This window comes from Haliotis asinina, chromosome 8 (genome assembly GCF_037392515.1).
Source record: "Haliotis asinina isolate JCU_RB_2024 chromosome 8, JCU_Hal_asi_v2, whole genome shotgun sequence".
Taxonomy (NCBI): domain Eukaryota; kingdom Metazoa; phylum Mollusca; class Gastropoda; order Lepetellida; family Haliotidae; genus Haliotis; species Haliotis asinina.
The window spans coordinates 7,492,161-7,519,974 of NC_090287.1; the positions used below are offsets into that span (position 1 = coordinate 7,492,161).

Below are 27,814 nucleotides of genomic sequence, written 5' to 3' on the forward strand. Positions count from 1 at the left end.
TTATTATATATATATACATATATATCATCATTCATAGTGCAACTATTTTTGTAAAAAAAAAATACCATGTCCATTTAACGTTTATATATACAATAAAGCAATAACGTATATTCAAAATACAACTCCTTTGTGTTTTTTATTGTGGTGTTGCCAATGCCATCAAGATCTGAAAACGAAGAAAAAAAATCAGGTTTTAAGCAAATAAAAGAAAAGCCTTTAGAAGAGGGATTGAGTTATGATCTTAGTAAGTGCTGAATGAACATCCCAAATTCATTACCAGTTGTTGGCATGTATGTACATGTCTACACAGTGTTTATCTGTGTTCAGTATACAATGAAGTGTGAAACAAACAAACAAACAAAAAATTGCAAGTCAGCAGTTATTATCACTGTAGGGGTTTTTGTTTGCACAGTTACTACAGGTACGTTTCTGTATACAGAAATGTACCCAAAACAATGTAAAGATACCAAAAAGTACCCAGTACTCTAAACATCAGATAGTCAATATTTCTGCAAGTTCACGCAATCAAATGTTTCTGGAACATGTATGACACTGCCGATCAGAATAATGGAACAATGCAGACTGGACTTCTCCTACGGTATGTTTCTGTATTATGATTTGTGCTAAGTATGTTTCTGTCGTACCTTGCTGATAACAATCCCTTCAGCGTTATTAACACCCCAGGGTTTGTTTGGATTTAAACCGAGTGCATCCATCATCTTGTAAGCAGTAATAAACATGGGATATAAGGAGTCTGGTTGAACTCAGCTTCCTTATGGCGCCAGGTACAAAACGTTAGACAGGGCAAAGAGGCGACAATTTCCCAACATGTTCATGTACACTGACTCATACTGTGAACAAATATGCTGCATAAGAACTCTCATTTAGATAACATTAAAATAACACCCTTGCATTTCAAATATTTATTCAATAAACTTAACAAAATCTATACCAACAAATGACAATATCACAGATCATTTAAGTATGACAACAAAAATAACATGGACCATACATGATAATATATACAGATGCATATATATGTCATCACCAACTCCTGGTTGGAAAAATTGAAAAATGGTATCATAATTTTCTGAGTCATACATCAAAGAACATTGTTTGTACCATATACACAAAAAGACACACTGATGAAAAGTGTCACAAACAGAAGAAAACAAATAACACAAACAATGACATGATTCAGGGAAGGTTTGCTTTCCTCTTTACAAGAATTCAGCAATAATGAATTAATGATTACATGTCTTCACTACAAACACCCCTCTGCCACCATTTCATTGTCCAACAGTAGAGACACTTGTAAAACATGATCCTGTTCCACCTTTCCCAACCTGGACGGAATGCATCATGCAGAGTCCTCGGACACCTACTTGTCTTTGGGAAGTTGAAACAGATATGTATCTGTGTGCTGCCTCCCAGTTTGTGAGTGTAACAATAATATGATTAATGGCTACCCTAATTAGATAGAAATAGCTCTTTGTTTTTTGATGACAGAAACTCAGAAACGTTCCAGCTATATGACATCTTTCAGCAATGTAAACCTGGACTGTACAATCCAGTGACTGGCATCATCACTGTTGATGAATACACCATGCCACTTAGAAAGTGGTCAAACGAATCATATCATTTTGGGGATTATACTTTCCCTGTAAAGTACAGATTCTAGTACTGTTGTTGGTTCACAAAGTCTGTCCAGGCTACCAGTTGGCCAACTTCCACTTTTGTTGAAGCCAGGGTGGCTAAGTGCATTTGATGTCTAACAATGTGTCCTGACGATTAGGTGCTTGACATCCTGAGGGTGTAGGTTGGAATCCCAGATGGGTCTCAACCAAACAAGTGTATTAGAATCTGTACTTTACTGAGAAAGCGTAATCCCAGACATAACATATGTGACATCATGATGATCTACCTGTACAAGCAGGACACGAAGACATGTATCATACAAGCTAACGAATTTGAACACCGAATCCCCATAGTGACCGCTTATGACAAGCATGAGTTACCGTAGATCATCTCTAACCCTTACCTTCATTGGTTTAGACAAAAATACATCAGAGTTCTACATGTGGTTGTGATTACTACATCTGAACCTCATCTGAGTGAGTGAGTTTAATGCCGCTTTTAGCAATATTCCAGTAAAATCACAATGTGGGGTGCCAGAAATGGGCTTCACACACACACACACAGAGACAGAGAGAGAGACAGAGAGAGAGACAGAGAAAGAGAGAGAGAGAGAGAGAGAGAGAGAGAGAGAGAGAGAGAGACAGACACGGGTTTAAGTGCTGCTGTGAAAAGCATTCCAGTTATGTGACAGCATGTCAGTTCAATGTTGGTAGAGAGCCCGAAGTAATAAAGGTATTAGATGTTTACCACTAGCGAAACTCTTGAGGCCTGGAATGGTTAGGACAAAACGAGAAACATATTCAAGACAATCCAGTCATCAGAAACTGTGAAGCTGGGAGCTCAACTCTGCAGTGACTTCCCCAACCATCCCACCCACTTGTGGAGGCTGGTGTCCCTAATCACTAACACAATGTATAGCCAAATAGATATCATCAGAATCTTTATATCATTCCCCTGTAATAATGCTGTTAGTTGTGGACGGAAGTATTCGTGTAAATGTCAGTGCATCTAAATATGAAGATTTATTGGTGCTACACAGTCTCAAAAGTGTCGCAAAGAAATAATCATATACAAAACAAGAACATCATTGTTCAATGCACAACCAAGCGAAGATATGAAGGTGAAAGCTTCATAGCAGAGTAAATGAGTACCCTACATCTGTGGGTAGCAAACTGTGACATTGTATAGGAGCATGCCATGTGATTGAGAAATGTACAGTGACCTGACTACTATGAAACTGGACTGGAGTTCACCTCCCTTTAACACAATGAAAAACAAAGTCACCTATTCTGAACCACCACAGGTCTAAACAGGTGAACTGAAAGTTCATCAGGGGTAATTTCTGAGCCATTTTTCCATAATTCTGTTTAATTCCATAAAACTTGAGCACAACTTATTAACATAATTAACTGATTAACCTATTACAAGAATAATTTTAGTAATAAAATGTTCACAACCAGCCAGTGAACGTACATACAGATTCAGGAACTCAGCATTTTAACCACAGTAACAAGACCTTCAAATGAAACATGAAATTCAATGCTCTTGAAACCATCTACCATTTTCTTCAGGGCTTTGATAAGTCTTTTGAATATTCAAGTATTTTCAAAATTAATATAAAAGTGCAGTGAATATTTACATAATTTAATGCATTTTCAAGAACAACATTGTACAAAAGTATTCATCAAAACAGGCAATAGGATTCAGACCCATGCATTATGAGCTTTGGTTCAAGGAGAGATCCGTTGGAGGTCAGTTACGAGTGATACACTTTGATAATGTTGTTGATATCTTTGCGACAGATTGGACATCCATCCTTACGGTTGTGGAGCATCTTGGAGCACTCATAGCATGTGACCATGTGGTGGCAGGGCTGCAGCAGACAGTTGCGCAGACGGTCCATGCAGATGGCACAGTCGCGGTCCATGGCCTCACTGGACGCCATCGCTGGGGAAGGAAAAATTAGCCCTTGAAATGAGGACTGGTTCTTAACATCCACTCATCAGCACTGGTTGAAAAAGAAGTCTAAGTAATTCTTATATGACCCTGATCTCATCACAAATAACTCAAAACACTCCAAAATCTGTTAACACATACAGTGATCTGCACTGTAAAGTATAACAGTAAGTGGCTTCCATTAATTCAAAATGGCGTAGCTCTACACAACAGTTTGAGCAGGTGGGCCACCATTAACAACTGATTGAACTAAAGGATCACCCATAGTATGTCCTGGGAAAGTTATGGATGCATGCTTAGATGTTGGTAGGTATTATTGAAAGCATTTTCCAAATCCTTCCCTCAAAAGTGTTACTTTTAAATCAAATTTGGCATATCTAGTAACATTGATGAAGAGGCAGCAGATGATTTCTCTGACCATCAGGCACTGAGTGGGTCAATATGTGAGCACCTTTTCACACCAATGTGTGTTACTGCGAGGGTTTGTCCATCATATGTGTATTTCTGTCTCAGTATTACCATCATCATCATGAACGCGTGGCGTGACGTTTCCTCGATGCGACAAGGCTGGGATTGTGTTCTCCTTTGACTGCAGACTCTGAATCTGCTCCAGGCGAGCTGCAAGCAATACATCAGTATGAAAACATATATTCTTCAGTGTATCCCCTCTACTAGATCTGTATAGGTTAATAGGAGAGAAACATTCACTGAGTCATTATAAAACATGTACACATGGTGCTTCATTTCATTCTTAAAAACTTACATAGAAATTTTCTCATCATTAAATATTGAGATTTGGTAAGACATCCCAGAGTGAGTGAGTATGGTATATGCTACTTTTAGCAAGATGCCTGTCATGTCTTGGTAGGGTACATCACAAACTGAGGTTGCTGATACTTTGAAGAGAATAGTCCTTGGGGTACTTTAAAATGTCCCTTAAAAATTCCTGTGGCAGTTGTAACTTTATTTTGAATAAAATATTCACAAAACAAAAAACTCCACAGCCAAGAGAAAGTAAGTCTAAGCTTCAGTCATGTAACATGTTTTCTATGCTGATCATGATCAGACATAAGGTGGGGTAGTGGGTGGCACTACTCCAAGGAGAACTCTCTTAAAAAATCAGCAGCCTCTGCAGGTTGGTTCAATTCTGTTTCAGAAGAGGTCCTCCATGGGGTACTTTCAAGCATAGGACAGACTCCAGAGTGGCATTCTGTTTGGAAAAATTAATCCTAATTCAAGACTGATGCTCCACTTGATTAAGATTGTACCCAGTCACGTGATCTATGCTGATTAGTGATTAGTCAGGATCAGGGGTCGAACAATTGCTGAGCTAATAAGTTCTGCAAGCCAATGGCTCGAATGCACCTTTGATGTCTGGAAGAGCACTTTGCCAGGACATTGACAAAGCCCAGAAAAATTATTAGCCTTGCTAAATGTTTCTGAGGACACTGAACAAGAGTAGACTCCATTGTACAAGTGAAAAGCAGGATAAATCACTCCAACCAAAACGCTCTCAGCATGAGGCAGGTAACAATAAAAACCACCATCACCAAGTGCTGATTAACACAGACTCCCAAATACTGAAGTCTAGGGAAGAGGGGAAAGCTGTTAGTGTACAAAAATCCCCAGAATAGTGAAAAGCATAGCCGAACATGTGTTGGCTCACTATTACACTTACCTGATCATGTGACATGCGGTTCGAAGAGAGGCATTCCTAACAGTGACCATTGGGATTTGTACCTAGTTCCATCATAAGACGGGTTAACATCTTATGACTGGTTCAAGTATTCAAAGCCTGCCCTGCCCTCTTTTGCCTCTAGGTGAAGAGGATGTAAGGGAAGTGGGTACAGCTAAATCCAACACAACCCAGAAGGGTGGTAAGGCTTACATTGAACACAGAACCGATACCAATGACTAGTTACCTGCTTGGTCAGGGTGGCATGACACTCTCCACACACTCTCAATTCCAGCACACTGATATGCAAGTTGTGACTTCATTGTCCAGAGACCACAGGTTGCCAAGACCTCCCAACTCGGGAGGGATGTATCTGTTTGGACTGAGTGAAGGCATCTTCAGTGGGAGCCCCTTAGAGACATCTGTCCATCACTGGAGATGAGGTATCAACCACTCTGGCATCTAGAGAAACTTCTTATAGTTCTTTGAGTGTGACCCCAGGACCCCAGGAGGACCCCTTTGCAGGAGAATACAATAAACCCCTGCAGTCAGCAACATAACATTTTCCAGTCCCTAGCCAGCTGAGAGTCACCAATGAAGAGTTCTACCAGCACCCTCTGTAGAGCACAGAGATGCACTGAGAGGAGCATACAAAACTGAACTGTTAAGGGGAAAGTACTGCCGACTGAAGGTAGAATGTGTGGCTGTGTCCCAGATGCCTTGAGAAAGCTGGCTTCCCCCAGGAGGCGAGTCAAGCCGAGACCTGAGCTATAAGCATCAAGGATTTGCATCATACCAGGCCATAAGCACCAGCTAGATGACGTCACAAATACTAACATGTAATGAGATGTAATTGTAATAATGTGATGATCCTGAATCTAAGGCGTAGGAACATTCAAAGATAAAACGAACATAGAGAAAAGAGAAAGTAGGCCACCTTGTCTATAATCTTGCAAACACATGGTTTGAAGTGACAAGGCGACGGAAAATTTACAACATTTATGAAGGAAAATTACATGAAACGCGATCCATACAACATCCATGTGAATAGGCCAAAAAACCCCACACATACATTATTCATTTCTTTCTCACTCATCTTTGTCTTTGTTTACTAGGAATTCAACTTAATAATGTTACAGGATGTCAAGCACGTCTTCACCGCTGGAATGACAGCATGGAAAGAGAGTTACGAGGATGAAGCTTAGAGTTACTTTCTCTTGGCTGTGGGGTCCTGCTGGGCCCTGCAAGGGTGGTCCAACGAGATATTTTATTAAAAATATTCAAAGGGTTACAACCGTTATAGGAAGTCTTAATGGACATAAAAATGCTTATAAGTACCTCAAAGAGGACCTCTTCTGAAAAAGAATGACCTTCAGTGTTGAACAAGTATATTGTTTGCAACACAGTTTGCTAAAAAAACCATCTTGGAAATAACTTTTCTAAGCATTAAACAAACACTGTTTCAGTCCTAATGGCAGAAGGTTTAAAAGCATAAGTATTGGCTCACCCTGCTTTCGTTTGTCTCTCTCTTCCTCGGACAGGATTAAGGGGAATCCTCCAGACCGGAAAAACAATGTCTTGCCCATCCTCTCCAGCATGATGCGCACTGTGGATGAGATGGAAACATATATACTTACACTGTCTTACAAACATCACTGTATGATACTTACCTTCACATTCTATGTATCTATACACAGGCCACTCCAAAAGTTGATGTGAAAATAATTAAGCACTGCAATCTGATCGGTTGAAAAATGTTGTTTTAGCAGGATTAGAATTTAGGAATCTACAATTTGACCTCCACTCACGGGTCAGTTGCAAGACAGACTTGGGACAAACAAGGGAGATAACTCTGTGAGGCATGGCCATGTTGTACTGTGGTTTGTCCACTATTCTCATAGAGTGATATCAGCTAAATACAAGTAACTGTTCAACAGTAACACAATCTGTGTTTCGATGCAGTGATGACAAATGGATGCTGAGAGAGAACTTTGCATACATATTTGTTGATTAACACTGAACCCACTGCATCCCATCTGTATTGTGGCAACCCGTGAAGGTCCCAGGGTAGAATAGGCCTTCAGCAACCCATGCTTGCCATAAAAAGTGACTATGCTTGTCGTAAGAGGCGACTAACGGGATCGGGTGGTCAGACTAGCTGACTTGGTTGACACGTCATCGGTTCCCAATTACGCAGATCGATGCTCATGTTGTTGATCACTGGATTGTCTGGTCCAGACTTGATTATTTACAGACCGTCGCCATATAGCTGGAATATTGCTAAGTGCGACGTAAAACTAAACTCGCTCGCTCGCTGTATTGTGGCCTGTCCAGGACCTTAACAAACAAGTGACTGACATCATAAGCAATGGTTTACACAACTGGGATATAATGACATCCATCAAACAAGTCAATCAATAAGTCTGACCATTAAATTCACTCAGAGCACAAGCTTGTCAAGAACAGGACTGGGCAACTCAAATCTAATCAGAAATTTGCATGGTATGAAACAGCATCCACAACCATTATGTATTTACCAGATAGGATGACTCTTTATCTGTGTTATGGTGAATGAAGGGATTAATGTCAATGCCAGCAAACAACCCATCCACTGAATACACGCCCATCGGTATTCCATGTAAGAGCGAGATCTCCTAAAGTCTTCCAGATCAGCAAGGCTCTTGTTAGTGTTTGTAAATACTGTAGTATACTGGACAAAATAATTTAGGGATATCAGTATTTTTATGACTGATATTTCATCAGATTGTAAATGAATAAATAGATCATTATTCATATTTTCAAAATTACATATATCCCTAACTATTTTTGTCCAGTACATGCTATATGCAATTTGACCACAACACAGGGCAAGTAACCAGAACCAATAGAAGCAAGTGTTACATCCACTAGGTATTGTCAGGTGTGTACTTCATAAAAGCAGAGACCAGTAATTGCCAGAAGTTGCTTATTTCCTTGGTAACTTTGGTTCTCTGCTCTGTTGGCCCCCATGGATGACCTGGATACCTATAAGGGAATCCTCCAGGACGGAAAATGAGGGCTGGTAGCAGGAGCTCACTTTCTTGATGTGTTTCAATAGTCTTTGACTGGAACTACATGGTAACTCTTGAGGTAAGGCAAGACTGAGACCAGCTTAACAATAGACAGTATGTACTCCTCATTGTTTTCAGGAAGCTTTAGAAAGAGATGATCAAAAGGAGATCTTAGTTCTTTTAGGACATCCTGCCTAGGCTAAGATCATGACTTTTTGTAAAGATATTAAAGCCTTACTAACGAAAAAAAAGATTGAAAGATATTAAAGTATTTGGAGCCTGTCAAGCAATTCCTCCAAACAAACCGCTTTCCCTGCCCACACATTTGCCAAAAGTACTCATATATATTAAGTGTCCTACCACAAATGCTGACAGGATTGGGAAAAGCAACAGCAGTCTGATCCCATGATCCCAGCAGATTTCAAAGCTAAGGTCAGATTATCTGCTTCCATGGATGAGCTGGCTTGTCATCTCATGTGTCTGAGTGTGATGGTGCTACAACTGGCAGGTTACATTAGAAAAGGCCACTGGACAGTGGTTTTGTTGACTTCTGTCATTCAAGCACATAGTTCTCCACAAAGAATGTGAAAAATCCTGTGGGACAACGTTTATCCTGCAGTCATTCCTACCCTAGGAAGCATGTACTCCCGGGTACCATCAACTACTTCCCCTTGCATACATCCCACTATCATCTTCATAGTCCTTGCAGACAATCCTAGCTGTCAATTGTCTAAGGAATACATATAACAATTGCCTCAAGACATCCACAATCCAGCTTTTCATGAAGCAACCTTTACTAAATCTAATCTTAACTCCCACTCTTTAACACTGCACTAAGGTTATATTAGAGATTTAAGATCGCCTTACTGCTTTGTGAGAGGAGGCCCTGGTCATAAAACGATTTAACACAAACCCTTCTAAAACCCAGGTACTGACCATCTTCAGCTTTAAAAGCCAATAACAGCAGCAAAGGAAATGGTCTACATGTCTTTAGGACAGTGGTCTATGAGGATCAGGATTAAACTGAAAACTCCTATGTCTTGATGATCGATATCTTTGTTTACTAGGAATTCTACTTGAAATGTTACAGGACATAGGGCACGTCTTCAGCATGGGAATGACAGCATGGAAAAAGAGTTACGAGGATGAAGCTTAGAGTTACTTTCTCCTGGCTGCTGGGCCTGCAGGGGTGGTCAACAAGATTTTTGTAAACATACTCAAAGGATTACAATTGTTGTTGTAGGATTAAACTGAAAACGCCAATGTCTGTATGAAGGTAGAGAGCCTGTGGAGCCAGGAGGCCAGCATCCACATAGGCTTCAAAGATATTCTTGGTCAGTACGCTTGATTAAATGTAAATGTAAGAAACAGGACACAAGAAGAGACTCTCAGTAAGTTGTGGAGAAGAATGGGAGACAAGGGTGCAATATGTACATCTTTCACCTTTGCTTGGAATTTGCACATCAGTCATAATTGAGCATCAACATTTTGAGCTTGAACAAAGCATCTAGAACATGAATATCACTAACTTTAGCTGCAGTTGCCACAGCAATGTAGGACGATAAGGTTAGGCCTCTGTTGGTTACTGTAGAGGGTGACTCAGATGGTGTAAGATCCATTGAGATGAAGCGTGGCCTCCAGACAAAAGTTTATCCAGTAAAATGCCAACCTCAGCAGTCTTGGAAAGCTTCTTCACAGAAGACACCACCAAAATAGTATCAACAGCTGACCAGTGGGGTGAACATGCAGGTGTTCGCCCTGTTCCAGTGTCTGGAGACCAGGAGACCGACAGAAACACTGGCTGAACAATGTGGTGATGTTATGATTGCCATGGCTCTGTGAGCCAATGTGATGGATCTGATGAACATGGGCCACAAATGTTTGAACAGTATCAACAGCTTATTGGTAAGCCAGGCTTACACAACACCCAACTTTCTTATGCAGCTTCCAGTCTGTGGTTAACTGTTAACTGTTAACTAATGGAGACATTAGGACAGCCATATGCCAGGAAGCTAGTTACTCCTGGGAAGTTTGAGATGCAAGAGAATCAACCAGCTGGTTGAACTGAAATGTGAATAGCTGTGGTGAGTACAAATGAGTGTTGATATTTTGTAATGTATGATTAAATTTTGGTGCCAATGGCTGATTCTCAGAATCAATGCATAGTGTTTGTTGTTTGGTATCCTACGCCTGTCACTCTAAATTCTGTTTGTTGCCTGCTAAAAAGCGCTACATGAGTTTTGGAAAGTACATATTTGATGTTACAGATAAATTTTAATAAAATCTAAATATTTCAGATATTAAAATACTTACCTTACCATATGGCTTATGCATATTACCTCAAGCATCGCTTAAAAGAGATCCGACAGTTGTTGATACACCATTCTACCGAATGGCTACCTCATGTATCAACGATTGTATAGGAACATGCGTGAACAATCCAAACAGTTCACTTTTACTGAAAACAAATAAGTCCAAAGAAGGCAAGAGTGGGGAGGAAAACATCCAACGTTGGGTGGGCATAACCTCCCTACGGTAAGGTAAGTATTTAAATATCTAAAATATTTAGATTTTAATAATTTTTTAACTTACCTTACCATAGGGCTTATGCATATAAATTCGACAGACAGGATGGTGGTTTCAGGCTTCGGAAGGCCAACCTAATAGGAACCAAACGAGTCTGAAGAAAATCAAGACCGAGGAAACTAGCTGAAGCTTGGAGAAACTGGTAACTAGAACAAGAGACTGACAGTAATCCTCAGTCAAGTCAAATTCCGAAAGAAATCAGCAAATAAACAAATTTCACCAAAAATATCCACTTCCTTTAAAACCAAGGTAAGAAACCATAATTACCTAATAGGTGGAAGGTTGGGTGAGTTGTTGGGCCTCCACCAACGGGCCGAAAGATTGAAAACCCTCCACATCTGCAACTGCTAAATCCCGAAAATAGTGGCTTGCAAACACCGTGGAGGAACACCAAAAACATCCCTCCATAATTGATGGTACAGAGCAATTTCTGTGCAGAGCCATGGTGGATGCTAAGGCATGAATCTCATGCGGGTTGTTGGCTGATGGGTGCGGTAAGTGTTTCACATCGCAGACTGCCAAAAAAGTCGCCCGTAACCATAAAGCCACAGTATTTCTGGACACCTCTCCTTTCATCGATGAGGAAAACAGGATGAAAAGTCTTTTATGAGACCATCTTCTCAATGCTGACTTGGAGATGTATAATTTCAATACCCTCACTGGACAAGGGCATAAGGAGGGCCATGGAGATGGTCTAAAACAACATTCAAATCCCTGGCAACAGGACGAAACCTCACCTTCTGACCCTCCAACTTAAATGCCTTCAACATGGCAAGGAGTTCCGGCACCTTGGACACCTGCCAGTCACACTTGACTGTTAAGACGGAATTAAGAGCCGATAAGTACGTCACAATGGTACTGCCTCAAAGATGTTTGGACCTTCTCAAGTAGAGAAAAATTTCTGCCAGAAACTGAGGAGATACTGTTAAAGGATTCTGATTTCTGAGTGTACAAAACTTCTCAAAAGATGTCCACTTGTTATCATAAAGAGATCTAGTAGATAACTGGTGCGCGCCGCCCGAGTAGAGTAGCCCTTACCTCTGAAGGCTTTCTGCAGATGTTCCAAACATGTAGAAGAAACCTAGCCAGATCAGGATGCGGATGATAACTGTGCAGATGACATAGTAGCTGCGGCCAATCTGGTAGCGGTAGCGGGTCCCAGTCAGCGAGATGGTGCAAGTCGGGGAACACATTCTGGCCGGCCACGAGGACGCGACCAAAAGCAGATGAATCAGCCGGGTCTGCTTGATCTTGGCCACCACCCCTGGTAGAAGAACTGGTGGGGGAATGCATGCTTGTCCAGCCCTTCCCACGACATGGACATGGCGTCGATCGTCCAGGCCTGTGGATCCCATATGGGAGATGCGTACAAGGGAAGCTGACTGTTGAGACTTGAGTGACTGGTGTTGTTGACACAACAGACGAAAAGCCTCCACGTGCAGCGTCCACTCTGTTGGCGATGGTCTGCCTGGTCTGGGGAGGGCGTTTGCCAGTACATTCCTGCAACCTGGGATATGGCGAACTTAAACTCGAATGTTGCCGTCGTCGAGAATGTTGGCCAGCTGAAACATCTGGTCCAACAGCTGCTGGGATATTGTATTGCCTTGATTTTGAAACGCCCAGACGACCGTGGAGTTGTCAGACGCTATGAGAAGGTACATGTTCCGCAAAATCGACATTCAATGCTTAACAGTGAGAATCACCGCTTGAAACTCCAGACTGTTGATGTGCCACCTGCGTTTGGCGTCGGACCATAGCCCCGAGACCGTCTGACCGTTGAGGTGAGCATCCCAACCTTGAATGGAGGCGTCGACAAAAAGTGGTCATGATACAAGTCTGTCAAGGAGACGCTGACGCAAACGTTTGACTCTCAAGTCCACCATCAAAGATACTGGTGAAGATGGTCCGGTAGAGGGAACCTGACACGCAGATTGTCGGCCTGCATGTGAGGGACTAGAAAGTGCTACAACGGTCGAAGCATCAGATCCTCAGCGGATGTGAGAAGGCCTAGCAGGGACTGCCACTCCCTGAGGGTCATTGGCTGACAAAGTTATCTTTTCCCGGTGGGATTCTGCTGGTGGGATTCTGACAAGGTTGGAGTGTGTAAGGAATAGGCCTCTGATGAAAGTCAACTCCTGGGATGGTTCCATTTTGGATTTCTCACTGCTTACAATCCACCCCAGTTGCTCGAAGAGACAAGTGGCAAACGGCAACTGTTTGCGTAGCCAATGAGGATTGAGATGATTTAGGAGACAGTCGTCTATGTATGGGTCGAAATCCACATTCCGGAAATGGAGAAACTGGGTGATAGGCGTTGTGATACGGGTGAATAGCCATGGGGCCGTAGAAATGCCAAACAGGGGTACCTTCCATTGGTAGTGATGGTTGTTGAATACAAAGCGCAGGAACTTCCTGAGTGGCCGGTAAATTGGAACGTGTAGATAGGCGTCCTGTAGGTCTAAACTGGCTGGCCAAGACCTGGGGCCGAGCTTGGCATGAAGTTGTCCCAAGGAGACCCTGTGGAAGTGCAGCGGGTCCTGAAGGTACAGCCTGTTGAATGTTGCCATGTTGTGAATCATTCGCATTTTCCCAGAAACCTTCTTGGGCACGAGGAAGATGGGTGAGTAGAACCCCGGGGACTGCTGGGGCTCTCACACTGTCTCTAGAGCATGAGTGTCTAATAGGGTCTGAATGCTGTCGTGTAAGAGCACACTTTGGACTGGAGAGTATACGCGTGACTGTGGCATTGTTGTCAGAGGCAGCGACACAGTAATGGGAAGCTTGTAACTGGTCCGAAGTATGTTGGTGATGACATTCAGTAGAATGGCGTATCAATGACTGTCTGATCTAAGTGATGCTTGAGGCAATATGCATAAGCCCTATGGTAAGGTAAGTTAAAAATTTGAATTTATACATTATTACTAGCACTTTGAAAGCTGAGAGATTCTGACTTACATCAACATTCCAGTGAAGAAGTACAGTGCCGAAGAACTGGAGAAGGGTTGACAAGAGGTGTCAGTCAAGGAGGATGAACCAGCATGTATTCCCCATGTAAACAACACCGCAGAGATGAGCAAAAGACATTCTGCATTCTGGATCACTCATTCATACACCCACCACTCCATATATACATCAGTCCAAAAATCTCCACCCCCCTATCCTAATGGTCCATCAGCCAAGAGATTCTCCATTACCCTAATGGTCCATCAGCCAAGAGATTCTCCACCAATACCCTAATGGTGAATCAGCCAAGAGATTCTCCACCCACCACCCTTATGGTCCATCAGCCATGAGATTCTCCACCCATCACCCTAATGGTCCATCAGCCAAGAGATTCTCCACCCATCACCCTAATGGTCCATCAGCCAAGAGATTCTCCACCCACCACCCTAATGGTCCATCAGCCAAGAGATTCTCCACCCACTACTGTACTGCTCCATAAGTTAGGGGTAAAACAGGGTATGCTCTTACTACCATACACTACGTATTGCAGTACAAGGCCTTCAGTCTGGTATGTTTCAGTCCACTATACGACCATAATGCAGAAAAGCAAAGAAATGGACAGCTTTTGACAAAATGATTCCATTTCTAGACATTATATTTTCGAAAAGGCTTAAAAGGTAAAAAAATGATGGTATGAAAACTAAAAGTACCAATTTTCTTTGTCTGCATTAAGATCATGGTATACTAAATGTAAAATAGCAAGGCACACTGTTTCACCCCTACCTTCAGTCCACATATTCCCAACAAACCCCTCTACCAACCTCAGACCTACCTTTCTCTATTGTTTCTGGCGAGGTATGTTTGCCAGCAGTGATCTCCACTTCAGGGATATAGTATACGGGAAACAGGAAGCGAAGCCCTATAGTCCTCTGAGAAACAGTATAACAGTGAGTTATATTCTGTTCCAATACACTTGGAAAATTCTTTGATAATACAATTAAATTATTATTTCACAGAATATACATGTATTAGTGTTACAGCACCACTCAGGACAAAGTTCAGATTTACTTGACTTGGGTTGAGACTCAAAATGGGCATGTCATTGCCATGTCAATCCTTTCTGTTTGAGTTCCACTCTCAGGTTTGTGATGCCATACTTACTATCAATACAGTCTACTTTGTGTTATCATAAAATGTAGTTCATTACTTCCATGGATCCATTACAACTTGGATGCTGTGGATCAGTAACAACATGACTGGAACCAGAATAAAAAAACATGTTGTATCACACACACAGTGGAAATTCTCTAAACCAGCATTCATTGGGATTGGCAAACAATGCCGGTATAGAGGGAGTGCTGGTTTAGAGAACGTTTCCTTTTTCAACCTGAGAATGATCCTCAGTGTGCAATAAATACGACTGAACGACATATCATTACCCTTTTTGAGTAGGCTGAGAGACTGCAGCAATATCTTTCATTAGCAGAAATTTCTGTTCAAGAGTTAATTCCAATCTAGCTCACTTGACAGATCTAGCCATCTTGACATGGTGAATGCTTGACAAATTGTGACATGACAACAGATCTATAATACAAGTGACATGTGTCATTTATCAATTTTCATAATCCTTCTCCATACTCCTTTTATCGGGTAACATCAATGAGCATAATGCTGATGTAATCACAACAGGAGAGCCGAGATATCAAATGCTGGTTTAGAGAGTGTTAATTACTGTGCAAACAGTGAGTTGGGCCGTCTTTGTTGTGCCGAATTACAGAATAGACTGATGCCGGATTAGAGGGCATGTAAATGATCATAAATTGACTAGCTTCTGCCGGGACCAATTCTAGTGCAGATATTGAGAGCATGTCTGATTGGAGTGCTGCTGGTTTACAGGGCTTCCACTGTATAGTATGATTATAACGCAACAAATTCACCGGTACCTCCTTGTTAACAGTCCTCTCTGAGATGTCTGTGACATTGAGGCAGAGTGTGTTGGTGGAGATGATGGCACCAGGCTTACAAAGATGTGATATACCTGTAACCATGGCAACAGATTAATCATCAGGTTGAACCAAACAGAACACAGAACATAAATAGCACACAGGTGTATTTGCACATAACATGGGATTAATCCTACAGAATGTTTAATCTGTGGATTAAGTTAACTCACGTTCAAATAGATCCTGCTTAATATTCAGGTTTTCCTTCACAACCTCAAAGATAACTTCTGCATCACTGACGGTCTCCTCCAGCCGACTCATGCACAATATCTGGCCCTGGAACACATCAAGGACCTCCAGTAAGATATGTAATATTTTATACTTCCCATCTGCACTGTCTTCATATCAAGGAGCGAGTGCTTGTCTGCCTTCAAACGTGCAAGTTATTTAATGCTGTACACAGTAATATTCCACCTGTATGGAGAAAACCAGTAACTAATCAGCTCTGGATCATACAAACCAGTGATTAATTGCACACACATAGACCCACATGCCATCGACCAGTTCACCAAACCTGACATACAAGCCATTAAGTCACCTCACATTAGGAGCTTAAGTTGTTACATGTAGTCTAAATGGGTCATCATGTTATAACTTAAATGTTGTTAGCCCTCATTGGTTTCACTTGTTATCTTGACCAGATCTACATCCATAAGAGGTCTCCCTCCCTAGTAAAAAAAAAATTCAGGTTCCTGAAATTGAAAAGCGTGTTTCCACTAAAGAATCAAAGTATTTTTCCACCAATGAATTGGATATAATAGGATACAGTCTGATTAATTCATTAAAATAATTAATCAATAAGCTGCAGTATAATCACTGCAATAATTCATGAATAATTAATTCAGTTTCTAAATGTCAACAGTGTTCCATTGATATCATTGTGAATTATGAAAGAAAAATGAATTATAAATTTCTTCATAATTTGGAATTATGAATTATGAAATTATGTCAAAATTATACATTTATTATTTTAATCAATCTTATTAAATTTAGCTTAAAATAATTCATTGATAAGTCACTAGTTTCCCACTATTCAGTTCTTATTTGCTTTCTTCAACACCGTGTTGAAGCTATGTGACTGAGGTTTGTCAATATTTCTCATGAAATTACAGTCAAGTTGGTCTGGTTTACATCGCTTCTATCAATATTCCCACAACAAAATGGGACCCATCTCGTGAATCAAACCCAAGCCTTAGAGGAAACAAATTAATTACTAGGCTTACTAGACTGTCACTTCATCGTTGAAACAATTTACTGAAAAACAAGGATAAGTCGAATGTGTTTACATGAAGTAGGCGGTTCACAGCAATAAGCAAGCCCATTTGTTTGTGAATGGGAGAGCAGGTTGTGAAAATGCAGTGCATGATGATGACATTGATTCCACACATAGCTGCACATGCCATGCTCATGAAGTCTACTCTCACGTGGTCAGTGTAGCCACTAGACTTGTGGACAACCTGCTTTCCCTTCGTTCACAATGGCGTGCTCCAGAGGTCTGCACTGACATATACCAATATGAGTCAATTGTCAGGTCAGTCCTCAACTTATCCTTGTTTGCCAGCAGTTAGACCAGTGCAGTCATGCTTTATACAGACAGAGAAGCCATATTACTGGTAAAGATAGCAGGAGTTGCAAGAACAGGTTTACACCAGGTAAAGTATTAGTGTCTAGGACTGAACCCAACTTTGAACAGAATATCAGATATATCACTAGATGATGAAAAATGTCAGAACAGATAAAGGTCTTTGATGAAACCCACAAATACAGGTTCAACAAACCTAGAAACAGTATGACAGCAAGTCTGGGATTTGAACTCAGGCTTAAGAAAGGTAATCTCAATCTTTCATAATTCTAAATGAATCATCCACTGAACACTGTTGTACTTTAGAAACTTAATAAATTTGTAAACAAGCATTGCCCATTTGCCAAAGTATCAGAACAATATCAACATAAAGCAAACATACAAAAAGTTGACGTTTCCTTCATGTCATACATTGCAAACAGATAGAAAAGACATATTAATCCTACTAATAATAATGGATAGCATTTATATAGCGCTAATCTTCGAAAGGACTCTTTGCGCATATCTCTCACAAAAATTGGATGGAAAAGTACACATTAAGGGAAAGCCTGTTAAATTAGAATGTTTTTAAACCAGTCTTGAATGAACTTAGAGAAGGGGAATTGCACAGTTCATTTGGAAGAGCACTCAAGACTGAGGGCGCACTGTATTTGAAAGAGGGCTTTCCTGATGACTTTAAGTTGTATTTTGGGACTTTTAACAGTTTCTCACTGGAAGAATGAAGAGTTCGTGTAGCCTTGTATGTAGAAAGTTCTCTGGACAGATATGGCGGTAATGAACCATCTAAATGGCGAAACACAAGTGTTGCAATCTTGTATTTGCATCGAAATGCGATAGGCAGCCAATGCAGATGCTGCAGCATGGGAGTTACATGATCATGCTTCCTTCTCTTCATCACGAGACGAGCTGCACCGTGCTGTATTCGTTTGAGTCGAGCGAGAGGAGACCAAAGAAAACTGAATTGCAAAAGTCCAACCTTGAAGTGATAAAGCAACTTACAAGACTGGTTGCTGCATCTTCAGTGAGATATGGTCTAATGAAAGCAAGTTGGCGCATCTCAAGGAAGCAAGCACGTGATACACTGGTGATGTGGTTGTGGAGAGTTAGTGATTGATCTAGGTGCACTTTTAGATACTTCACACAAGGTTGGAAGGGAATATCGCTCTCCACTACCACAACTGACTCATCTTTAATGAGTTTTAGACGGTTTGGTGCACCAACTGGCATAAGTTCTGTTTTTTCAGTGTTCAATTTCAGTTTATTACTGAGCATCTATTCCAAAACGTCATCAATGCATGATTGGATGCCATGTTTGACCACACCGAAGTCCTGTGGAAGATCACTTTTTGACAGTAGAGTGTCATCTGCATATTTCTCAAATTCAGTCATGGGAAGAGATGACCTCTGAGAGTGGTTGAACATACTGACATTTTAAGCATATTTGGTTAATAAATAGTTAAAATCAGTGCATGAAAAAGCATCTGCCCAGCTGCACACTGCTTGCTAGATTCATGGCCGGCTTACTACTATATTTTATAGCTGGTCCTGTGAGCCAATACATTTTCCAACTGTATATATCTGACCATGTCATTGACTACAGGACATACTTCGAAAATAGTTTACAATTGTGGTAGCTGGATGATGTCTGTATAGTTCATGATCAGTCAAACAGATCAGCCTACCCATTTATCTAACACTAATTGTGACTGGTCTAGAGAATGCTTTAAGCCTATGAATAATGTCATTCTTTTCTGCTTTTCTGATTCAGATGGCACTGACACTTAACGAATCAACAGTGAGCACCCAGTTATCATTTTATTAAATTTGCTCTTGCACATGTTTATGTTTACCCACAATGAGTAATTCATTAATTACTTTATTTCAATGCCATATCTCAGTTTCCTATTTTTAATACAGGGCTGGTTACATGCTAACAGGGATGGCAACAGTTTTTAGTCATCAGCCCTGTGGGCTTCCTGACCTTTATAAGGAGTTTCATGCACTGTTAAAATGTTCTAAAAGGTCACCTGCTACCGATAATAAAGTAATAACCTAGTGAATTACTCATCATGTTAAAGTTAAAACTCACAATAAAATTTTTATGTGGCATGAGTTTTTCTGAGTGTAGCATCTTCTTGTCTTCTTGCAGTCTCTCATACACACTGTTGAGCGCCTTCACATCAATGTCAGTGATCTTCACTCGATGACCATGATATGCCAGTTCTCCTGAACATAGAAATATCAGCACAATCTCAAACAAGAGCCACTTTGACCAATTCATTATTGATATTTTCTTTCTACATTTCCAAAATATATATCATGATAAATCTGACAGCTATTGCTGTGGTGCTAATCAAGTGATTAATAGCATAGAATTCTAGACACTGGTTTCACTGATCCACCATTATGATTCACTAGGCATTGTAATACTCCTTGTAGTCTAGTGGTATAAGTGTTTGGTTGTCATGCTAAAGACCCTGGTTTGATTCCGCACAGGGGTACTTTGTGTGGGCATGCTGCTTTTAGCAATATTGCAGCAATATCATTCTGAGGGACACCAAAAATGGTACACATTGTACCAGTGTGAGGAATCAAACACGGGTCTTCGGCATGACAAGCAAACTCTTTAACATTGTTTAAACACTTGGCTACCCCAACAGCCCATGAAGGATTCCTCGGAAAACAGATCTCAGTTACAATAAATGGACATGATTTGCATGTTTAGTGCTAAGACCAATATGCCTCTGTAACAAAGGCATTCACTAGTTTTTGATAACATCTGATTTCCCTCTTTAAAAGGTTTGCTTACTGATTCCATTACAAGTATATGACACTGGTTATCTCAGTATTGTCATTTGCCTTCCTGGTGACATTTATCAGTTCAACTTCAACATAAACCCATCCACTTTTCCTGAATTCACATTTAATTAATATTTTTACAGATCCTTGAGGACAAAATGAGAGATCTGTGGAGTAACATTGTAGAACAGTATCTTCTGAAAATTTTTTGAGAGCTTGGAATGAATCATTGATTATATGAACTGATGTATGAAACAATGCTCATAACTGCTCAGAAAGAAACAACAAAACACTTATCTAAGTCATAGATGTGTTGTATGCACCATGAATAATACTGTGCATTCCTCTGGACATAGTGAGTTTTTGTTATGTGTCCTTTCTCTACATTTGTACACACTGGATGCACGTTTGTGCCTCTTGTAAAAGTTTACTCTGGTCAGTGGATCATAGTGCACTCAGTTTCTATTCTCTTGAGTATAATGTCCAAGCTGCCTCATCAGTGAGTGTGAATAATATTCTACACCTCTTTTAGCAATGTTCCAGCAATAATATGACAGAGAACACCATTAATGGGCTTCACACATTGTGCCCATGTGGGGAACTGAACCCTGATCTTCGGTGTGACAAACAAATGCTTTAACCATTAGGCTACCCCACCACTCCTGACTCAGCAGATGCCAGACAATTAGCAATCACATTACTATCTCCTTTTGATGAGTTACAAATACTGTTTCTGGTTTCTTTTGATTAGAAGGCTAGATAACATTAAATGCTTTGACTGTCTGAAGACAATCTCAAGAGTTTCTTGTGACAAGTCTAGTACCTTAGCCACATAATCACTTCTTATTGTTTCATTGTTGACAAACATGTTTAACTTTCACTAGGAATGAATTCCACTGTCTTTCCTGCATGAATGCATTTCACTTCAGGACAGTATTAGTTACAAAAAGAAACAAACAATAATTACAGCAAAATTGGGGAAACCCCTAGAACACATTTAGGGCATATTCCATTTTGTGAGCCACTGCACATGAGAAATGCATATCCATACAAATGAAACATTACCCAAGGAATGGGATAAACTGTAATATGTTCCCTTAATTTCTCTTCATCATCTCTTTCCCCCTGGCTTCATTCATTTTATAAATTTTGTGGATCCACTATCCCTTACTTTTTTATGGCATATTTTCAATTATAATCAATAATTGTTCACCACAAATTCTCAGACAATGAATAGTGGATTTGGTTTCTGATTCCTGACACTAGTGACTGATTGTAACAGAGGTCATGAGTCCTTGCAAACAAGGCTCAGAGTGGTCAGTGTACCCTCTCATACACATCCCAAAATCTAAAGGTGTAACACATTATATGTATCAGGTCTACTTTCACACAACGAAACACACCATATCACAATTACATTCTTGGATCATATATTTTGGGCATCATGTTTACTTTCTTGTGCAATAACTGGGTGTGTTGTGTCCCAAAGAGGGAACAGGTCAAAGTGGCCACACAACAAAATGGCCACAACCCCTAGTCAAAATGGCCATACCATTACCAAAGACACTGCAAGTGTTAATACTTGGATGATGGCTTGTATTTGAGATAAAGTTACACATTCTAAGTTGGTAAAACATTTTACACTAAATTACAGCTGTTCATGTGATAAGTGTGACAACACATAAAGTTTCTTAAGCATCTAAAACTCTACCCTTGAGACACAATGCGGTCCAACTGAAACCTATTACACCATGAGAACAAATAGAATAGCATCTCAAGGACTGTGCTAGATCACCAGTATTGTAGACCTACCTGCAATTCGTACGCCCATAGCCCCGCATCCAATAACTGCAACCTTCATTATTGATAACAGCATGAAATACCTTCAATACAAGAACATGGATCGATAATTCTTTTACATTTTCGAGTTCAATTTTGAGTTTTTCTTCAGGTGAAAATAATATTATTGTATGGGGAACAATACATGTTAGGACCTGTGTCCCCCTTGGTGAGACTTTTCTCACTTCTTTTCCTGACTGCACAAGAGGAACGTGACACAGATGTTCAATATATGCAGCAACAAATTTTTGCTGAGACTGAGAGTCGGTGTACTGTCAATCCAGGTTTACATTACAACCAGTTGCTGTCCCCAGTCCCATTTGATAACATGTACTGATTCAAAAATCAAAACATATAAAACAGGGTCTAATATGCTTATCTGCGTATTCGAAAACAAATCATGAAGATTATATCTTCGTAGATATCATAAAGACATTGGCAGATCGAAAATTGTATCGAGAAAAGCGGATGTCGCTGCCAAACAAATGGGACATAACTCTTGCTAACTTCCGCTTTTCAGGGACGGTTGGGGGTTGGGGGGTGGGGGGTGGGGGGTGGGGAGGTGAAACGAGAAGAGGCACCTGGATTTAGGCAGTTCTCCAACGCAAGAAACTGCGCAGTTTGAAATTTTACAATATGATACAAAAATGACCATGGGAATTATATTTTGGCTGAAGGGAAGCATATAGTAGCTGGAATAAGTCAATTATAACCAAGAAATAATAGAATTGAAAATTAATGCGAATACCAAAATATACAAGTACAAAACATACATCAGAATGCCTATGATAAATTATGCATGCCTAGGAATGGATGAAAAAATATTTAATGCGTTAGTATCAGTAAATGAACCTGACTAGATAATGATTATTCTACACATGATAACTTGATATGGTGTCGATATCTGTACCTACTTGTAACACTGATACCTGTGTGCACTGATACATTTCTGCTATTTTGTAGCCGCTCGTGTTACCTGTTTATATGGAACTGTGGTATTATAACACCACTGGTGTAAAGTAGGGTGTCTGGGGCTCTAGTTTTGTTCCCTATACGAACAGATCTCGACCGTTTCTGCGAGCTAATTTATCAGACGGCCAAATCAGCACCTGCCTGGGCGGCATACGATCTCTTATATAGAGCCCATGTCGCTGTCACCTGTCGAACCAAGGCTGGTATACTTTGGTTTAATACTGTGTATTTATTACATGCTGAGGAATAATGCACGGACAGGTCATATAAGTGGAACTCCTGCAGGCTGGTAACGTGCAGACTCTAACTGACATTTAGCATTGCCATTACAGTGTGCGTGTGTGTGTGCGTGCGCGGGCGTGTAGGGGCCGTTGCTCTTCTAAGCGAATATATGTTGTTGGTAACGCGCAGATCATCAGTCCACCCGACGACCCAACACCATTACACGACCCAGTGAGGAGAAACACTACCAATCTGTATGATATTAATAGGCCTGTGGCAGTGTGAGGGTCTTCCCATTTATATATATAGCTCCTGTTGTTTCAGTAGAAGAAATCACTGGGGCGCCATAATCCCGATTAATCCCTTATTTTGTTCCCTGTGAAATAATATGTGAGAAAAATATCAACAACTTTTGACTCAATGCATAACATTAGAGTTCTGGCACCAGTTGTTAATTCTCTCATGTTCTTATCCAAATATAGTTCAGTTCAAAGTATTTTCTCCCCCTAGGTGGGCGTCTGGCACCGTTTTGTACCTCTACCCAGGCATGTTCCTTCTAAAAAACATCATTGTCCTTACGAGTGTTGGGGTGGCTTTCGGCAAACATAATTAGATACTACCCCTATGCATGGTTAGTTGTCCTTGAACCATCGGTTCTGAAATGGTTCCACATTTCAAGGCCATGTACATCCTTGAAACTAATTTAAGGCTGCTTAGAAATAATTAAATGTTTCACGGGCACATTTTTTTTCAAGAGTGACGAGGGCGGTAGGACTTTTTTAAAATATTTTTGATAGAAAAATGTTACAAGGAAGGAACGCATATTTATTTATTTATTTTTTGTTTCTTTCAGAAATACAGCTTGGGAAGTTTAGCGGGTGTTAATGAGTTGTAGATTCAATCACACTCGTTCTTACAGACACTCTTTCTTATAGTGGACAAATGGATGATCGGGAAGCGGCCATGTCGAATATATTTTTTTCGGTGGCAGTAAAACGTTATTACACGCACAAAAAAAAGTGACGCGCCGAGACTCGAGAAACATTTCACTTTTCTAATTTATCCTAAGGTGTCACCAGGGCATGTTCAGTATCGACAGTCTTTCTCACAATACTTTCAATGGATAAACGTGTTCCGTCTGATCTTGATACTGAATTTACAGGCCCTGTAGAAGAAGTACTGACAGCCACGTTCACTGGGAATGAAAAGAGTGTTTACTTATACGTTGCCATATTGCAATGGAGAAGCAAGGAAATCGTCATACTTTATAATACTTGTCGCTGGCATAGTATACTTAATCTAAATCCATTCTATAGTAGTGTGGTTTTTGTTATCAGTTTATGTTGTGAAATATGTTCACCTGTGGTAATGTGACTGCTATGACTGGAGCGTTGGGTATGTCACAACAACACACACACACACACACACACACACACACACACACACACACACACACACACACACACACACACACACACACACACACACACACACACATCCCCTCAGTCTCAGTAAGTTGGGTATAGGTAATTGGTGAGCCGTCTCTGTTCCAAACTGATATTGTTTGTTTATTGTTTAACGCCAGACTAAACGATATTCCTTCTATATGGTCAGTAAATAATGAACCAGACAATCCAGTGATGAACAGTATAAGTCTCGATCTACTCCATTGGGATGCGAGGACACGTAACAACCAAGACAGCGAGTGTGACCGTCCAACCTTACGGCAAGCAAGGGTTGCTGCGATCAGTCCCAAACCGGATCTTCATTGGCCTGTTCCAAGCTGAAATACTTTTGTAACAACTGAACATCCGCCTTATAGGTAATTTCTAGATCCACCATCGTCACCATACTCGGATGTAAACTGTCTACGTTTGGGACAAACATAGTTACATATAGCCTGTCTCACAGTCCCTGAACCGCATTATTTTGCCTACTGCCTAGCCCTGCCTGCAATACTAATTTAAAGCATTAAATGAAGAAAGCGTAGATTCCCTCATGTCCAAGCTCCCTTCTCATTGGGGTTCCCTTTCAGTGTAAATGGGTTTATTTGTTTCTCTCAACATAAATTGTTAGAATATATATAGTTCACTGACGTGACCTTCAAGTACAACACCAAAGTATGTATGCCACTGGGAAATCCCACTTAAAATATCTAAATGCCCTTCAAACATTTAATAAATCTTACAATACGATTTATTGAGCATCAAGTCCGCACCTAGACTGGATATATTTCTTATACAGACATTGTAATAAGGTTGTGAGTTGGTCGAATGTTTTCCAAATTAAGGTGTAAATAAGGTGTAAAACGCGAAAAAAATACATTACATGAGTAAACAGAATACAGATTTGTATTCTGGATGGAAAATATAACTCATAAACATATTAAGGTTAACACAATTACACGATCTAATTTCTGAATATTATTTAGACATTAAAAATTATTTTTGTATATAATTGACGTCATAGAGTATTAAAGAGCAATGAATTTGCGCAAGTCGTGTAATTGACAGTGCACGTGCGAAACGTTTTTCACGAGCGTCACGTTGAGCAGTTTGTCATTGGTTCATGCAGATTCGTCAAAGCAGCATGGTGCTTTTCGGTGTATCACCACCATCAATCAAAACCGGAGACGAACACTTTGCTGTGTTCCACAAGAACAGTCGGTCCGTTGTAGAAGAAATGAAGTGGGTTGAAGTCATGGTGGTCGATAACGGAGGTACGTGTAGTATTTACTCCGTGTACAACGTTATAAACATGAAAACTCGTGACTTATTTAATCTGCCGTCTTTAACGCAGTAGATACTATATGATTGTCAAACTGGCGAAATATGATTATTAATGTTTGTCGTTACTTTATTCCCGAAGCGTTACTCGAAGTAGGAACATGTTTAGTTTGAATTATTTAGGCACTTCAGTACACCATGGTCGCATGTGCTGTGCGAAGATCTGGTTGATTTCCAGACTGGCGTTTAATCTCTCCGAACATTTATCAGTGTGTTGCAGAGCTACGCAAAGTATGGAAAGGCGATAAAAATAAGGACAATATACCGAAAAAAAAAACCCCTGAAGAATTATACTTCATTCCTATAAAAGCAAGTGATCGCGAGAACTGATGGTAGATGTGACTTCTATGAAGGAGTAAAGACAAACACATCCAGCGATTTTCCTAGTCTTCAGAAACTTGGGAACAAAATACAAGGCGTGTAAAAGTGAAATGGGAGTATCCAAAAGCAATAATAAATATTATGGTTTTAAAAACGTCTACATGATGCAGTGTACAGGTCGTAAAATGGATCCCACGACATTCTTGAATTAAGACTACCGGAAAGATAAGATGGACATGTCTGTGAAGATAAATGATTACTAAATTCAACATGTCCAGCATAACTGAAGTTCCTCATTCAAAACCACCCACCTATATAGGATATGAGATAATTTGTTGATATAACCAGACCTCTAATGATAACGGGTTTCTCAACACCGAGAGAAGAAGGCAGAACAATAACTGTTTCCTGTCCCCCATGCTGCCAGGTCTCCTCGTACACAGGTGAATGGTCCTGTATTAATTTCACCAACTTGAATAATGAATCATGTAGGTAACACTGTGTTACATCGCCGTGTTTGGACTGGCTAACCGACGGGCAATGTATACAGTCTGTAGACAGTTCGACCATACGCACTGTTTAGGGTAAGACCCGTGTCCCCTCTAAATTTTAACAGTGCGGAAACATTGTTTCGAGTGGCATTTTAAAAAGTCTTTCTGAATGTTAAGGTACAATTAAAGACACGTGTAGAAACTCATTAGATGAAGAATATATATATTCAGGTGATGATCTGACAAGAATGAAATTTAAGGGCGATACGAGCGGAAGTGTTTCCGACACCATATTGTAATGGCGTGCAGATTCCGTTTTTGATAGTTGTGTAATGTTGTGAAAGTCCATGATCAAATGTTATGTTAAAGGCCGTCTGCACTTTGCCCCGATACATCTGCATATATAATGTGTTACGAATCTCCGTCTCCGTATCAATGATCAATTAAGCATTGATAGTTTCCCCTCTGCTCCCGTACACCGAAGTCATGGGTAGGGGTAAATAGCGGGTTTCTATCGCTGCCACATATAAACGACAGTTAGGAAAAGAACGGATGCTTTCATGTGCCAGTCGAGAAACTTGGCGATAGCTATCTCCTGGCTCCCTCCATGATTAATGTTGTATTTTACGTGAACTCATCCTTACCACGCAGTTTCGATGACGACGGGCAGATACAAACCAATCTGACTCTAGATCGCATTGTGTGAACCGGATGTAACGCAATACCTATAAACACTTCACAGTGCATCTGCGCAGATAGATGCATTTCTACCTTTTCGATAAAGGACGCATATAGACAGTTATACAGGGAACCATATAGGATGCATTTTCACAAGTATTAGTAATTGTCATGTCATTATAGCAGTGCCAAAATGCTTCACAAACTCCTAAAATATCGAAATATTTTTTAAGACTATCTATAGTTTGTTCGCATAGTTGTCCTGTAGCGTTT

The 27,814-nt window shown here is 40.4% G+C and overlaps 1 protein-coding gene across 2 annotated transcripts; it reads right to left on the reverse strand.

Annotated features, from left to right (window-relative positions):
- Positions 1 to 908: 908 nt before the first annotated feature.
- On the reverse strand, positions 909 to 27,583 carry LOC137294410 (3-hydroxybutyryl-CoA dehydrogenase-like). Of its 2 annotated transcripts, XM_067825416.1 has the most exons (9): positions 27,508 to 27,583; positions 22,045 to 22,115; positions 19,523 to 19,659; positions 16,022 to 16,127; positions 15,792 to 15,886; positions 14,681 to 14,777; positions 6,777 to 6,875; positions 4,114 to 4,212; positions 909 to 3,585 (listed from the first exon to the last, which is right to left on the reverse strand). In XM_067825416.1, the coding sequence occupies exons 2-9, from the start codon at positions 22,106 to 22,108 to the stop codon at positions 3,395 to 3,397; spliced, it is 888 nt and encodes a 295-aa protein (XP_067681517.1). In that variant the 5' UTR covers positions 22,109 to 22,115; positions 27,508 to 27,583; the 3' UTR covers positions 909 to 3,394. The 2 variants fall into 2 exon arrangements, with proteins under 2 accessions (XP_067681517.1, XP_067681516.1); XM_067825415.1 differs by lacking the exon at positions 27,508 to 27,583 and having other exon boundaries at positions 22,045 to 22,573.
- Between the last annotated feature and the right edge of the window lie 231 nt (positions 27,584 to 27,814).